Consider the following 16,578-nt stretch of genomic DNA (forward strand, 5'->3'; position numbering starts at 1 on the left):
AGAATGCAGTATTGGAATTCCTCTCCCTACTTAATCCTTTTCTCTCTCCCTATATTTACCTATCCATATCAGTATACGCAATGTTTATTTATTTATTTGTTTATTTGATTGGTGTTCTATGCCGTTCTTAAGAATATTTCACTTATACGACGGCCGCCAGCATGCTGGTGGGAGGAAATCGAACAGAGCCTGAAGGAACATTTTTTAGTACGTGTAATAGCCTGGCCGGAATTTCTCGCCTCTTCTATCGCCCTATACAAACACAGCACGAAATCATTTTGCTGATAGCCGGAATTCCTCATCTCAATCAGTACAGATGGCGCGTAGGCGTGTCTCTGTCTTTTCGACCAGGTAATGTTTATACTTTGAAATATGACTGATTCGGCTGATTAACTGGTTAAACTCGTTCTTTGATACGTAGGGGTTGAGGTCTATGTGTGCAGAAGAAAACCACTTTCTAGACTCGCCCGAAACTTGACAAACCTCCTGACTTAAAGTCCCAGTCCCATCGACACAATTATACAATTGTAGCATGCCATGGATGTTTTTGATTTAATTGGTATCTTGTTTTGCAACATACACATCATAAAACCTTACGTATAGTCTGAAAACTGACTGAATAGCTGAGCTTGCACTATAAATATATTGCAAACTGATTTATTACGAGATATAACCTGGAAAAAACTAGAACGGTAAAACATATCAACGAGATATGTAAAAGATGGTCCAGAATCTTTCCATGTAAAATTCGTTGTGTTTCCTATCTATACGTTGCGATGCTTTAAGGAATCGCTTTATGGGGCTCTTCGCGGCAAGTTGTTCCCCATCGCTCGTGTTTATATGTGCTGATGCCGGCATACTGCGAGTGTTTTTCTTACATGAGAACTGTCGCATACTTGGCTGTGTTTTTGCCGGGACTTGTGTCCGACGGGGTTAAAACTGTATCAGTTACATAGAGAGAACAAACAATGGAATCTTGCTATTGAAATTCCCCAAAGGGTATATTTTGTTGCAAGTCTCGTTCTACATACCCTGGGGTCTGTTTCTTCGTACCCTGATATTTTTAACTGACTGTATCTACAAATTAGAAACAATGCCAGCGCTGTGGGTCCCGGCTAGTTGTGGGTACGGGAAGCATTTTGAGAATAGTACAGCGTCCGCTTCGGGAGATCTGATCAGTGCACGGTACTCAAGTAACGACTCAAAACGTCGCCTCGGACCACTTTTAAGCTTGAATTGCTTATTTGTCTTTTATTACAATTGAAAAGCGCTTTCCATCGAGAAGAATTTAAGACATTCACAAATATCAAAATTCAGTGTCACAAATTGGTACCCAAAAAACCTGTTGTGAATAAGCGATATTCACATTACAGAATTTCCTGCGCACACGACATTTTGTGAGAATTGAACGAGACTGTAATATTCTGTCAATATTTTGCAGAAAGTTTTGCCATACCTCATCACAGGGAGCATGCCGATTAGATGAACCACCAGGACACTTACGAAAGCAGAAACGTTGGTATCTCGGAGTGCCAACTTGCTGTATTTCAGGAATTTGGATTATGAAACTTGGCGCTATATGTATACGAATATAAACATCCGTCCTATTATGCATTATTATTAGTATTATGCATTTTAATTATTACCAACTCCAAGTGTAGAATATTGGAACATTATACCGTAGTTGTACAGAAGAAAGCCAGGCGACAGGGCGAGACAAGGCAATGTATGTATGTCTAGCCGTCGTGCATTCTCTTGTATTTTTCAAAGCTTTTTCACAACTGTCCCACCCACTGGAAATTACCACACGGCAAAGTCTCACTAAAGCGTCCTTTGAGGAAACTTTCAAGCGCGATGGACAAATATTTATACGTTCTCGGTGTTTCCCCCTTAGGGATACAGCGCGCTTATCGACTAAAGCATCAAAGGGAGAGATGAGGAAGGTTTGGGGCATCAATGGGCGGGTCCGCTGGAGCTGATCTGACGGAACCCGTGCCTGAGTTCACTGCGTCCGCATCAAGCGTACTCCGCTGACAGTGATATATTCAAGTCTATCACTGTTTTTTTTTTATTTCTTTGCGACTGAAGTGTAAATCGATCACAAATCTTAATATATCAGTGGTATACATTACCACTTTCCATGTATCACTCGACAAATGCTACTAACAAATAACTGACCAATATCTTTTCTTTCAAAACACTAAAAGTTGCCACTTGCTAATAAGCACCGAAAATGATTTTCACCGAGGATATTTGAAAAAAATTAAAAGATGTCATATAGTACCTGATCATGCAGTGATGGTGCAAGGTGGAACAATCGAGGTTACTTGAAAATATATTTATTCTAGAATTTATGCTAAAATGCAGCAGGTTAATTATGTATACATTTAAACCAATCCTCCAGAAGTTCAGCCGGCCAGTAGTGATCTGGTGTTCACATTGACATTACAAACACACCAGTTAACAGAATGTTGGAATGTTTATGGCATTACCTAACAATGAGATTTGTCGACCAGTTCTCCTATGCTATGGAGAATGGACGATGGATCGGGTGTTCATTGGTAGATTTTCACGTCCAAGCTTAACTGTTTCATCTCTAGTCATCCTTCACCACGGTATTCATCAATGTCAGACAGCTTTAAACAATCGTTCTTCAATTAACAGTAGACAGCTAGCGATAGAAGATGTTTTGTCAAACAGGCCACTGGATTGGGTAGTTCCAAACAGGAGTCCCATATTGTAAGCGCACTCAGTTTTTATTATTTACTTACAAAATATTTTGCACAGGTGTCATATTAACTTTATTATTATATTATTCACATTGTTAACTCACACACGCATGGAAAATATGTGTTGTGTATACATTGTGTATTTTCAACCTTAACTGTAAACCGGAATGAAACTAGCAAATGTACAACGACAAAGATGCCGTAATGTTGACCAAATGTCCAACGCATGTCTTAGCTCACCTTTAAGTCAAGTTGATTAGATGTTTACTGCAACCTTCTGTTTCTATTTTACAGAAGACATTGCCGGAATCATATCCAGTGTTAGCTTTGGACGGGCGTCACTCCATCACGCCCCCACCCCCTCTCTCTGCCTTAGTTATAAGGCTGTCAGCGGCTAATGTTCAAACTGTCATGTGTTCCACATATTATCTACCGAGGTACAAACCTATTTCCCTGGTGTTATGATATAATTAGTCTTCTCTGCCTTGCCACACTAACGAGACACTGTATATGTCAGCACTTCGGAATTAAATAAAACAGATCAAACGTCTGCAGGAGTGAGCAAAACCCTTCGTTGTTATTTTTTCTGCTTCTCCTGCTCTCTCCAAAAACACCACAACTTAAAGCTGCGAAGCTCGGGCCTGTCCACCTGGTCGCGTCTGGAGCAGGAGGATGCGCTATGGTTTTGCGAGAGGGTCTGTAAGGGGCTAATCATGCAAACATCGAAACGACTGGATATATATGCTTGAAGAAAACGATAAGTCAAAAAGTATATTTTGGTGGCTCACTTTATCAAACGTGTTCAGTGTCTATTCAATATTCGTCTATTCGTCATTTATGTAATTATTCAGCACCTTGAAACTTAAGTGGACTCAGGAAAACCGTTAACATTTAAACTGCAAAGATGGTAACTAAACTTTAACGCTTTAAAGATTATTTCTTAAGGCCCTATGAAACATCCAATATCCTAACAATACAGAGGATGTCTCAAGTGTATGTGTATCAGCTCAGCTCTTTGAAGAATAAAGATTGTTTTGTTCTTTGCGTTGTCGCTATCCTTGAATAAATTCCGACCTCTCCTGGTAACCAAGAGCAAGAAGTCGGCAAACGCTAACTTTCATCTCGTCTTCACTTTGCTCCGGGCTGGTTGCCTTCACTTCCCCCACCAGCGAGAAACGTGCACAGACATTGCTATCTGGTTACGCTGAAAAACCTCACAGCTGTGAAAACGCTTTGATAGCTACGAACAAATGTGAAATTCACTGCCAACAACCCCGATTCTGCCTTGTAATGACTGATCACAGAATGTGGATATCCTGCCCGGAGCTGGTTCCTTGCGCTTACTATACGGCAGCGACGCGCAGCTGGCGTCCCTCGTTTCTGTGTGGAAAGAAGAAGGTATCGCAGAGGAAAGAAGAAAGTTAACAATTTATGCTTTCGTATAACTCCTCACCAGTTGTCTTATTAACTTCTACTCGTCCGCCTTAGATCATCTGCCCTTTGAGTCGGATACAAAAGACTGGCTTTGAAAGACATATCATATACACAGGCCGGGCGGGCGTTTTCCTTTAGCAAGCGTCCATTTGGAGACCAGCTTGAGCAACAAACGGGTCCTCGCCCCGCCATCACGGCACACAAACAAACTACTGGTGAGCCGATGACGGAAACACAGGTGGTTAAATGCGCTGATTAATAGAAGGTTGTGGCTGAAATCTAAGGCGGCGTGTCGAACCAGACCAAGCTGTACAAACCACACTTGTTTCTCACTGTTTACATAAAATTTCTCTAAATATTTCGGGCATGCTTTCCTGGAGTGTTCCTTCATGGATTCCATGACAATTTGGAGAGCAGGTGAAGTAACACGATTAAACGTAAAAACAGTGTGAAGAGAGAAGACCTCCACCATGAGATACCACCAGCCATGGACAACGAATTCCCGTCCATAATACAGCAGTTCAGTGGGAAGAATTGTTATCATCTTTAAGTGAGAAATACAAAAACAGAACTGAATGATTTATCGACCAACAGGAAACAAACTGCTTTGATACATTTAAAATGCATGATATTTATTTAAAAACGTAATAAAGTCGAGGCACTGAATAGTATATACAAAAATGGGATCTCCCTGAGGGTGCAACGTCGATGAGATATACAAAGCCTCTGATTGGCTCTATGTTCACCATATGGCGGGCGTCCATTGGGTGAATAAGAGTGTATTTAAAAAAATCTTGTGACTGTTAGAAAAACACTTAACACTTTCCCCTAAAAAATGATTTTTTTTTCTTGGAACGAATCAATTTAGCAGAAGAAAGTAATACAAGTCTGATAATTTTGTAACGATTTCGGATGTCGAATTCGTAATATAAAAAATAACTCAGAATTTCCAAAAATGTGTTACCTTACGATGACACAGTTAAAGTTAAAGCACAAGCTTACTAAGACTAACTTTGATCATTTTAATTACAGTTTAGAAACATCATCATTCGATCCATCAACTAAATGTCCCGATGTGTTTATGGTGGTCTTTGATCGCGACAACTGATCACAAACCACAAAATCGCAATGTTTCTAGTACTCATATCAGACACTGGGTGGTCACCATCCCTCTTTCTCCACCTCAGCTGGTGATTTTCCAAGACATGCCTTCTGTTCGCCGAATCAAATCGCCTACAGTCCCTGGACAGGAAGTGGAGAATTTGTTATGCCGCAGTTCTCGTGACATCCTGACAGTACATCTAGTGTAGAATCTATCGGCTAACATTTTCTGCTTCGCTGCATGTTATTAAGTAGCGACGTGGCTGTTAAAACAAACATATGGCAACGATGGTGTCCAGGGCACACTAAGAGTTTGATTTTAATGGTGATTCACAGCCATCTCTTAGGCTTTCTGAGAAACAGTCAGTGGGACTTCCTGTGGACGTGACGTTAGGCGTCATTAATGGCTTGAGTTGACCAGTTACTTTATCTCGGACTAACTGAGCACCCTTTACCCTCTTCCACTTCATCCTCCGGTTTTGGAACCATACCTTTACCTGTGAACACAAGGAGGGCAAAAATAAGCAAACGTCACTGATATTTAATAATGTACCTGTAGTAGAAAAGTATGCATCCCGCTTCCCTTCGGTCCAAAAATTATTAATATTAACGGTTTGTGGATTTTGGCGATATAAATATTACCCAAGTATGTCTCGTTGGAATGATTATTATCATTCTTTCAGGTATCTACCGGCATCTTTTGTTTTAGTTAAATATTTTTTCCCATAGTGTTGCGTATATATTAATTAACTTTCTGGAAATCTAAAGCCTTCAGAAAAAAATAAAGGAAACATTTTTATATGTACATTATATATATCCAATCACTATAGGTGCACTTTCCCCTAGTACTGATTTAAAAAGATTGACCACCGTTGTGTGATACAAAAATGATAAGCGTTTCTTTGTCGAGTGTTATGAAACTGACAGGATTTTAAGTCTTCATGATCAGTGCCTTCTGTGTTATATGTAATCTTATGTAATTATTATCTATCATAAGATTACTATTAGATACAGGTCAAAGGTGTATAGCCATTATAAGAAAGTAGAACTCTGTCATGTGTGACTATTCAAGAAAAATGTTGTCAATTTTCAGCAGACTTCAGCAGACATAGTTCCATAAATTTCCGTTTTCATCTCGTCCTTTGTTCCTAGGGCTAATTAGAACCCTCTAGTTGACACGTGTGCCATATATTATATATCATCAAGGCACCGTTATCTTCAGCCAAAACTTTCTACGATTAATTACTACTGAAGATTTTGATTTTTCGTTCAATTATATCAACTAAAACAAATTAAAACATGTAATCCTATACATATTTGTAAACTTATGGCTTTATTTGAGGTAACGCAATGTGAAATATGGTTTACATAATAAACTGAATATAGTCAGTAAAATGGAATTTGTCGTACCAATTTGCAGAAATTAAAAAAAAATCGAACCGTATAACTGTTATTCCATGTTAGTCCATTAGTTGAATTTTCTTTGATCAAGGACAAATCCCACCTGTGGAACGCTGCTTAACAAAGCCCATTGGGATTCAAGTACCTTTCACTGCATTATGGTCACTCGACAACACATGCTTTCCTGCATAATTCAGGCTTTAGTGGCTTTGAGCATTTTGAATAACCTACGTATAACCTGTGTGTTAAGGACTTGCAGCCCCGTATTCACGGTCATTACGTGACCGCTACAATCAAGGGCCCGCATCCACACGGGGCACCAGTGACGCCACCAGGCCTAATCACGCTGACAGCCGTATGTTTATATGTTTATTTACATATATATACTTGGATTTCTACGGCTCTCCGAGCAGATTGCGAAGTTTGTTTTACTTCCACCCAGAACAGATTGAATGGCTTATCGTGAAATGTGTAAAGCATGAGGAAGGAGACTCGCAGTAGTGGCCAGGTCAGTTGGTACTATACCAGCGAGGACCAGGGAACGAGGTGCAGTTTGCTAATTCACGCTAAACATGTACAGTGACATGGCTCGTCTAGTTACCTCGGCACATAGAACTAAGGTTGGACTGGGAAAACTCCCTGCTCCCCAGATTCCTGCTTTTTGCCGGGAGAACATTTGGTGCATATCATCGGTCAGGCTCGTACAAAAGCCTGCTATTAATAAAATGTTTTGTTGGGTTTGTTCTCAAGATGCGGAGTTAAACTTAGCCTAGGAACAGTAAAGCACAAATTCAGTATTGGAGCGATGATAGGGTTTGAGCTATGCGCTGTACTATCAGACAGGTGACTTCTAGCCGCCAGCAACTTGTATTTATCTGTTTACAAGTAACCCTAGCCGGGTTTTCTTTAATTTCTTATGTCCTCATTCTGTTGAAGAAGTTGGAACTGAACATCCACAGAAGACATAACGTAATGTCTGGTTAGGTATAGATGAGTGATAAGTTTGTATGGCTCTGATATTCTCAACTTGTCCACCTGGACAAGTCAGGAGTTGGAAAACTAGAAATGGGAGGAAAACTTCACGAATAGTTCAAGGAAATAGGCTCACATCTGTCATGGTGCAGAACGAATCAGGAAGCCACTCTATATTTCCCAGAACATCTATGCATAAAGGCGATGTATAGTATTGCCCGGACGTGCCCTCAGCTCGGGGTTATAATTAATTAGCGGAACAGCTCGTCCACACGAGGTGTAAAGTCGGAGGGCCTAATACACTGGGCTGAAATAACTCAATTTACAAGGCTCAGTGCAACACGTGGTCACCAGATGGGGATGTGAGGTAAAAAGATATTTTCCTATTCCCCCATATACAATCAACAAATATTCCCTGTTTTTCTTCTGTCCTAACCCAGTCTAGGTTGTAGCAGAGTTCATTGACAATACAATCTGATTTTAGGGATTCCAAAGCTACCTTTCCAGATTCCCTTGTTTCACGGCGGCGCCATCTTTCCTCTGTCTCGGGAATTCTTTGGATGGGCCATGTCCCCAGGTACGCCTTCAGTCCATGTGTATAAACAAGCACCAGGACATTCGCCTGCACTCCGTGGCCATGCAGTTATATACAAGTCTACACTTAAAATTTATTTGTTCGCGGAAATATAGAAACACGCGATATTATTTGCTACTATCCTGCTATGCGACTAGCACCCATGTCATGTGTTCGACTGGAGATGAGACAATGTACGGCAGTTCACCAAACCCCAGTATCAACCCTGGCATTCACTGAGCAGTAACTCGACCGGTTTACACTTAACTGTGTCACATGATTATGTACAATCCAAGTCAAATTGGAAAATTTGTCAAAACATATTGGAAATTATAGAACAAAATATTGATGATAATTATTAGATTTAAACGGTACAACATTTTTCTGACTAACTTGATGAAGACGGCTAGTGGCATCATCAAACCTAACTGGTGCATCTATTATGCGTGTCAGTGGCTTTTGCAATTCGTCACCTTCTGTATATACACTTACCGATTTATCGACAAACGTTCACTACCCATTTTAATGTGTTACAGCGGTGTTTTCTGTTCCGATTATGATTTCTAGCAAAGTGACCTGTCCAAGCTTACCTGGCGTTCCGTAAGGTTCAAAGCCACAGCTATCTCGTACCGGCGTAACCTGGTTAAATAATTATGTGTGGCAAATTCTTTTTCTAACTCTTTGATCTGTTGTTTGGTAAAAGCTGTTCTTTCTTTCCTCGGTTTGGAAGACAGGTCTAACTTGTAGGAGTCCGGTGAGCCTGGGGAAAATATAATAAGGTATTTTGCCATCATGTGCATGTACAATTTGCTATTTTAAAAATCAATTTTCAAATCAGATAATAATTTATGTTACCTATGCATTGTGTTTCAAAATTTAAGACAAAGGGTACAAAGGATGGTTTTTTAACATATCGATACAAAGAAAAATTAGTTATAGCACTGACATATACATTATTATTATATCATACAGACATTAAAATAAATGTAATGAAAACGGACTACAGAGGTCCTACGAAGATCTTTTCTAACAGTTTCTTCGTGATGACTCAAACGTCCATCTCGATAACAATAAGTCTGTCTTCCTTGGCAGATTACTTTCTATGATATAAAATTATTTGTAAATTCGTTTCGTATAAATCGTACTTCCAAAAATCTCCAACATTTTCGTAGTACTGTTGTCGGTTTTTAACGGACTGCGTGTTGTTGCAGAAAATGTATTTTTTCAATAACAATACAATCATTGTATCTAATGTAATTGAAAGATTCACATTTACATTTCCCTTCTATAACTTTTTATCTTAAAATTTTGTTTCTGATTGATTATTTATTTACAGTGTCCATGAGATAAGCAAGTATTAGATAGTAATTGTTTTAATAAATCTTCAGCATCTTTCTGGGCAATTACCACCATGGTAATATTTATCACAAACAACTGTAAGATTGTAAGAGTTTAGAAACAATCAAATTTATTCTTCTCCGCAAAATTGGGTATAAGATATATTTCTAAATATTTACTTGTACTTTCACCAAAGTTAAACACTGGGGTTGAAAAATTATCAAGAAACCGTGGTAATCTATTCAAGTTTTAAATTTTGACATATAACATTTGTCAAATCCTTACTCTTAAGCAATGAGCAAACCAGATATACTTATCATGTCCAGTCGTAAATGCTGTCCTTGTGGAGGCAGAAATTGTATTGCTTATATTTGTGACATAGTTTACACGTTTACCTCATCGCTTTCACCTCTAGCACTCACAGATTTATAACATATTTTCTTATTTCCATGTCTAGCAGTAAATTCTGCGGACATCCTCAGTTCACTTATAGCGTGATATGTGCAAAAGAGAGGGTTTTAATAATCATACGACTTTATATACAACGAGCAGCATCGTTTACATGTTTAACAACCACGAGTCAAACGTTAAGTTAACAATATATAAAACTAAGAAAAATGAAAAAGTTTCGCTCTAAGGTTGATATTACAAGTAGGTAAAAATCTTCATATATTGAAACATTTTGTTATCTCGCCAAAGGATATGTAGAAGAGGGGAATGTAGCAAACCCTGTGTGCTTTCAAAAGGCGATGTGCCTAATATGTAGACTTGGTGAGTTTTGTGAGGAGCCCTTTACCTACACTGGTAAAAAAACGCCGTGTAAATAAACTTATGTCAGACGTCTCCATGTGTGCACGTGTGTTTGATGATGTCACGTGACAGAAATCACGTGGTTGTAATTAGATGGTTCAGATCAACGCGCAGCGGTGACGTCATTAATTAGTGACGTGTCGAGAAGCTAAGCAAACTCATTAATGGTCATGAGATACCGGAGATGTTGCTTAATTCCCCTTTAGCCTGACGCAAAGTGACATAAGAACAACTTTGAAGTTGGCCCTTGATCGCTCGAGGTGGTACAGTGGCCATATTGAAAGTCCTAAGAGACTAACTAACTGGACTATTGCCTATTAGTTTTCTGTGTGAAGTGCTACAGTCACACGGGTGTCAGTAATTAGCGGTTTATGTTACAGGTTAAACAGAGATCACCCGCTAGCTGATGAGGCTCGGATCATGGAAACAAAAAAAGGTGGCAGTTTTGTCACAATGCCGGAGGTGGCGGAAGTGAAAGACTGAGTGTGAAACACACTATAATAAAATATAATGGATATAAGTGAACACTATGTGACGAAGTGCATACAGTGTAGATATTCAACCTGTCCTTCGTAATGCCGATTTAAAATGTAGTCACCCATTTTCAGTTAAAAGTGGACAAACTATAATTTCTAGATGCTGATAGTTTCAAAAATGAAGATGATGAAGATGTTTCTGTAATACATTCCAAGCATTGTGCTAAAACTCAAAACAAAATATTTTTTGTTCAAATGATGAAAAAAAGAACAATAACGTGTTTTGAAACACTTCATTTCATCCGTAATTTTTCTTTTTTTCTCTACAAGGATGAAATAAAACTTGTAAAAATGGTTAAATTTAAGTTGTAATGATTAACGGGTATACTCTGTTCGCTATTTTAAAAGGCTGTAAATATTTTTATTTCGTTCCTTTTTTCAGTATACGATGTTGAAAAATTCGCAATCAAGAGCAAAGATCATTAATTTCAAAATGTTTAAATACATTTAGAACTAACAAAGATGAGGAGAGAAGTATTGTTGACAATTCCATAATATTTTACAAATATTCCAAACATGTACAAATACAATCATCAGCAACTGATAAATTATAAATTAAGATATTTTTTGAGCTACTGTAAAAAAGTTGGGCTTGTGGATGATATCCCCAACAAATAAAACTTTGAATTCCCTTTAAATTTTTTGGCTCTGTCCATGCATCCACTTTTAAACATTTTGTATACATCTCCACCCATAAACCACAACCATGCTGGGGCGAAAGCTAGAGGTTTTCCCAACGCCCAGCTTTGTCGTCTTAGAAGAGCGAACCCGCCCAACCGGTACCCTATGGTTTATCACGCTCTTAGTGATTGTTACCGTGAGACTTCACAGAGACTGAACATTGAGTGGCCAAATCTGGCATCAACTAAGCAATTGAAACTGAAGAAACTAGCAGGGGTTGAAGTGACGAACAGTTCTCTTGTTTATTGTGTGTTGTTCGCTTTATTTGTCTTATTCATTTACGGCAATAGAACAATAAACAATCCGATTATAGCAAATAACTCTATATGACATGTATATTGTGAATTGTGTCTGCACTAGATGGCCATGGGGAGATGTTTACCATGTTAGCATACAATAGAAAAAGCTTGTTGAATAGAGAAACCCGGTTTTCCACGTGGTGATGTAAACATGGCGGCGGATGGACAACGCCTGGTTGGTCAGAGAAACCCCAACAGGACGCCGTTTACGGTGTCAAACTAATACAATAACACCTCCACACATTGCACCAACGTGCCCAGTAGTATGCCAAAAATGCCCACAGGTCGCCTCTGCACTCGTTTCACCGGTATCTCAGACACCGTAGAGTTTAAGGTGAAACGGTTCAGCCAGGTCATCTAAATGCTAAGTCCCCAATATACACAGGTTATCAGAGGGACAGAACCTTCGCATAATAAACGTTACACCAACTACCGAGTTATTCGTGGGTTTTAAGCTTGTGTTTACCGACGCTGTTGCATCTCATGAGCAGATACATACAGTTAATGACGTAATCAGTTATACAATCGATTTATAGAATTTTTAGGTTGGTTTTGTGGCTACTGTGTGAATGAATAACTTGCAATTAAATGAAAAGATCATCGTAGATATTTATCCACTCTCTATTAATGTCATACCTGTATTTTGGGGACAATGTGTTTGAAAGTTTTTACTGTCACACAGAATTTCATGTTATTATTGGTTTACACGTTTGAAAATAATTGTCCTCGCGTGTTGTGCAATGTCGTACTTTATGCAATTATGAACTTATGACATATTCCAAATGCTACAAGTGGGTAAAGTTAAAACAAGCTTACGTGCTCTATACCCAAAAAGGTACACATGTGTAAAAACTTTCTATGCGTGAAAACACTCAGCATACAAATTTATACGCGCAGCAAATAAGTCAACATACTTAATATGTAATGGTTGCGTAAAACACTGTAAATGCACTATTTATAAGTTTCCTCTCCGAAATCTTACAATCGGTAGGCGGTATAGTGTAGGCCAGCTACCCAACATGCATGACTCACTGGTGTATTTTCGAAAGACGCTGAAACATATCCAGTGGGTAATATTTGGACTGTCACTTCCCTAAAACTTTCCTTGATTTCTAAAGCAGTCATCATGAGATGTATAACACACTTAAAGCCTTACAAAGGCTTCTACAACAGCCAGTAAATTTACATGGTGATCATTTTATTTTCTCGTGTGCATACAAATATACTTTCTGTACTGAAATCGATATATAAAATTAAATCTTATCAAACTAGTATTTCTTTATAACCGATGAAACTAAGTATTCATTGTTTAAAGATTTAAATATTCGAATTTCAGTCACTTTTATACATATTTTAAAAAAGTGTTTGATATGTGTAATGCTTGCATTAATTCTGTAAAATTAGTTGATGCATTTCACAGATATAATTTTAGATGACTTTACATTTTTCAAGTTCTCTCACAGGTGGAACTATTACGATTTTCTTGAAATATTACTGATGATTAATACAGATACACAGATGCATAGACAAATTTTCACTACTGGGCCTTTCTTACAACTGACCATATTGCAATTTTTATTTTAAACGAGGAAATTCTAAACAATTTGAAACGAAAATTAGGGATAGCATTTTTGTACACTTTGTACGCTAGAAGCAACAGGTCAGACATGATGTCAGTGATTAATATTGCTGTTGCAATTTTACTCAGTTTTGCGATTATACCTTAGTGTAGTTATAGTTACAGGTAAAAAGTGAGTTCTAACTAACCTGGACTCTTGTCGTCGGGACTGCCCATGGGACAGGTATGGGGTGGAGAACCATCACTAGGGTAAGAGGACGGAAAGGCAGACCCAGAACTGCAGTATTGAGAGGGAGTTTTTAAAACACAGCCGGAGTTAGGAGAGGATCGCGAGGCATTCACAGAATTAAAGTTATTACTGTCTCTGGATGAGAGAAAACTGGAGGTGCCATTGTATGTTCCGTTCAGATTGAATCCTGTGGTGGTGTGAGCTGAACTCCAGTCCTGATAGGAATACCCTAGCCCCGTACCTCCGTACACAGAGGAGAAAGGGCTGTGTCTCTGTAGGGTCTGTCCGAGCCCGTACCCCCCGGGCAGGGAATGAGGGTAGTGATGCAATGTCGGGGCACTCATTCCATAGAGTCGCTGGTCCATTCCCCTTAAAACATCCAGTGTGAAACAATTTTTTCCTACAACTTCAAGAAGTGAAACGTTTGTGAGTTTCGATTTTGCTCCGATCTCCCTTCTAGCCTTCAACTGGCAGTCCTATCTCTTTACACTCACTATATCACCCAGCTGATACGACGCCTAACGACATTAACAGATGTGGCCAGTCTTTGGCACACCAAAGGGAGGCCATGATTTTCTCTTGGCGGAAGGATACATTTCACGGGGGTGTGATTCCGCGCACACAGGAAGTTTATCCTGGGCCAGTCTTCTCGAATTCTGCCACCCTGAAACCTAGAGCCTTGCTCGCCGTCCACAGGGGGAAATCTCCACCAGCTTCAACTTAACTTAAAGATTGCTTTTAAAACTCTTTTGGCATTAGACAACGTTGTACCGAAGTCGAAAGCTGCTCGCCATATAATTCGGTCACGACTCGAGTCATTGATGAAAACTTCAAAAAAGAGGTTTACCGTAGCGAATCATCTGACATTTACAGATGTGGCTGCGGAACTAGAGAACACGTCGTTACAGAGAAGTAAACACGCCTTCGGCTACAGTACTAATGCTCTCAGAGCTGTTCTCTGCTCGGTCCGGGTTCTCAGACTTTGCCTGCCGAACGTATCGGTTACACTGCAAAAAACATCCTAGATGGTGTGATTAATGAAACAGGAAAAAAGGCAACACCCGATGTTGAAGGTTTCTGACAAATTCTTAAGCCAAATGGCAGTACGAAAGTTCTCATACAAACGTTATGACATGGAATGCCATGACCTTACTTTCAACAAAAGCGTTGAAAAAAGACCAAATGCAGCACAATACAAATCTGTGAGCAATGTAAAATGATCGTTGCCGCTACAATAATCGAAAAATTAAAAAGGTCTGTTGCGTAAAAACTGCAAGATATTTGAAACATTTTGATTGTCTGATGACATAGCCCGTTGCATGGGCTGAGGCTAAAATAAGTCTCAGAATGATTTCATTGTGTTTAAGTACAGATCTATTTAACTTCGCCTAGCACCAGTTTTCGGATGGGGCCGGGTGAGTAGGGATGGGGTGACACGTTAAGCCATGCATGCTGAAGGTATCACACCACCATAGATCATCAAGGGGTAACCTGAACTGGGTAATGACCTTCCATTATCGAGCTGGACACGGCGAACGTCATGGGTCAGCACCTCAGCAGATGGATGAAGCAAATTAAAGTGTAATTTCTCCTAATTTCACATTTATCATTTCGATTAGCCACGAAGGTAAATAGTAAACCTCCAATCAACAGCAGTGGTCAAGACTCCAAAATAAGCAAATATATGTTTAGATGATGGTCTCTTTGTTCTGTTAATGTACACGCGATTTTATTGTCGAACGTTAGACTCTATATCAATTAACACGAAGATACTACACCTACTTTGTACTCGCTGATTTTGCTGTAATGGGTTTGGTGATTTGCCGGTTGATGAGAGACAGGCCAAACGTTCCATAATAAAAACATGCGTCTCAAGTAACAAGACAACATAAGAAGTCGTCCAAGCTGAAGAGCATGTTTGTTTATTTTTGGAGGTTCAATTTACTTCTGGTTATTTTTCCCAAGATCACGCTGTTCACAGCTGTTGGAGGTTTTTCTCTTCAAAGTCAACACAGACCCAGGACAAACGATATGACCAAAATTCCAAGAACCATTGTTGTGCAATGTGGTTGATTTATTACATAATCTGCTAAAACGATTCGTATGTTGTATGGCCAATTGACGAACAGCATACAAGCACAAATGAGTCGTGTGATTGTTTAATGTTGATGACAAAGAAATGTCCCACCCAGCTATATGTAATCATGAAAAGAAAATGTTCTGCTTTGGATTTTATGTTAGATGTTATCTTTTACAAGACTATACAATTCCACCTAAGGTTTGGAGGGGGTCGAGTGTGATCTCTAGTTCGTACTGTCAAAGCCCTATCTCACTGCGGCTGTCGCGTGATCGAATCCAGTTCTCGGTGTTTTGACTCCGGCTTTAAGTTAGAAGGCTTGTGAAGTGGGCAGTAGTTCACTTATGTTTTCTTCCACCGATAAACTCGATCGTCGTCACAGGTAAAATCAAATAAATTAAATAAATGAATAAAACTTATCACCATGATCATGTAACAAAATGTTCGACATTGTATTTGTTTGCTTGTTTTTGGATTAACGTGTATTTCAACTTTATTTATTTCATTTACAACGATGCCTCCTTCACCGTAGCCGGCCGATTTTATTTTTATTTACACGGAACGAGATTACAATACTTACACCGAGGACCAATCCTGGGAAATTCCAAAGGTGCCTGTTTTAAGGTGTTCGGGATGAACCAACCCGGGATTGAACCCAGGCCGTTCCCCGTATGACGCGACCGGGAAACACCCTGTTTATGAACAGTACCTGTCTGGGAAAGTGTTGCTTCCTTGGATGACGATTTGATATAGTTTATTACATTTTCTTTAGCAGAGGAGCATTTTTGAGGGAGATAGAGGTGTTTCCATAATAACCT

At 39.2% G+C, this 16,578-nt stretch overlaps 1 protein-coding gene across 1 annotated transcript; it reads right to left on the reverse strand.

The window, feature by feature from the left end:
* Window positions 1–4,792: 4,792 nt before the first annotated feature.
* LOC135480083 (homeobox protein Hox-B4-like) lies at window positions 4,793–14,595 on the reverse strand. Its single transcript, XM_064759832.1, has 3 exons — window positions 13,643–14,595; window positions 8,802–8,971; window positions 4,793–5,761 (listed from the first exon to the last, which is right to left on the reverse strand). Exons 1-3 carry the CDS (start codon window positions 14,046–14,048, stop codon window positions 5,570–5,572), a joined length of 768 nt encoding a protein of 255 aa, XP_064615902.1. The 5' UTR covers window positions 14,049–14,595; the 3' UTR covers window positions 4,793–5,569.
* Between the last annotated feature and the right edge of the window lie 1,983 nt (window positions 14,596–16,578).

The sequence above is a fragment of the Liolophura sinensis genome, chromosome 1 (assembly GCF_032854445.1).
Source record: "Liolophura sinensis isolate JHLJ2023 chromosome 1, CUHK_Ljap_v2, whole genome shotgun sequence".
NCBI classification, from domain to species: domain Eukaryota; kingdom Metazoa; phylum Mollusca; class Polyplacophora; order Chitonida; family Chitonidae; genus Liolophura; species Liolophura sinensis.

What these genes read in the sequence shown, in the direction of transcription:
- LOC135480083 (XM_064759832.1), bottom strand. Translation starts at nt 14,048, where the DNA reads ATGGACCAGCGACTCTATGGAATGAGTGCCCCGACATTGCATCACTAC. An exon ending in TCCCGACGACAAGAGTCCAG is followed by an intron (nt 8,972 to 13,642) that starts GTTAGTTAGAAC and finishes TATTTTCCCCAG; the next exon opens with GCTCACCGGACTCCTACAAG. An exon ending in TGAACCTTACGGAACGCCAG is followed by an intron (nt 5,762 to 8,801) that starts GTAAGCTTGGAC and finishes TTGTGTTCACAG; the next exon opens with GTAAAGGTATGGTTCCAAAA.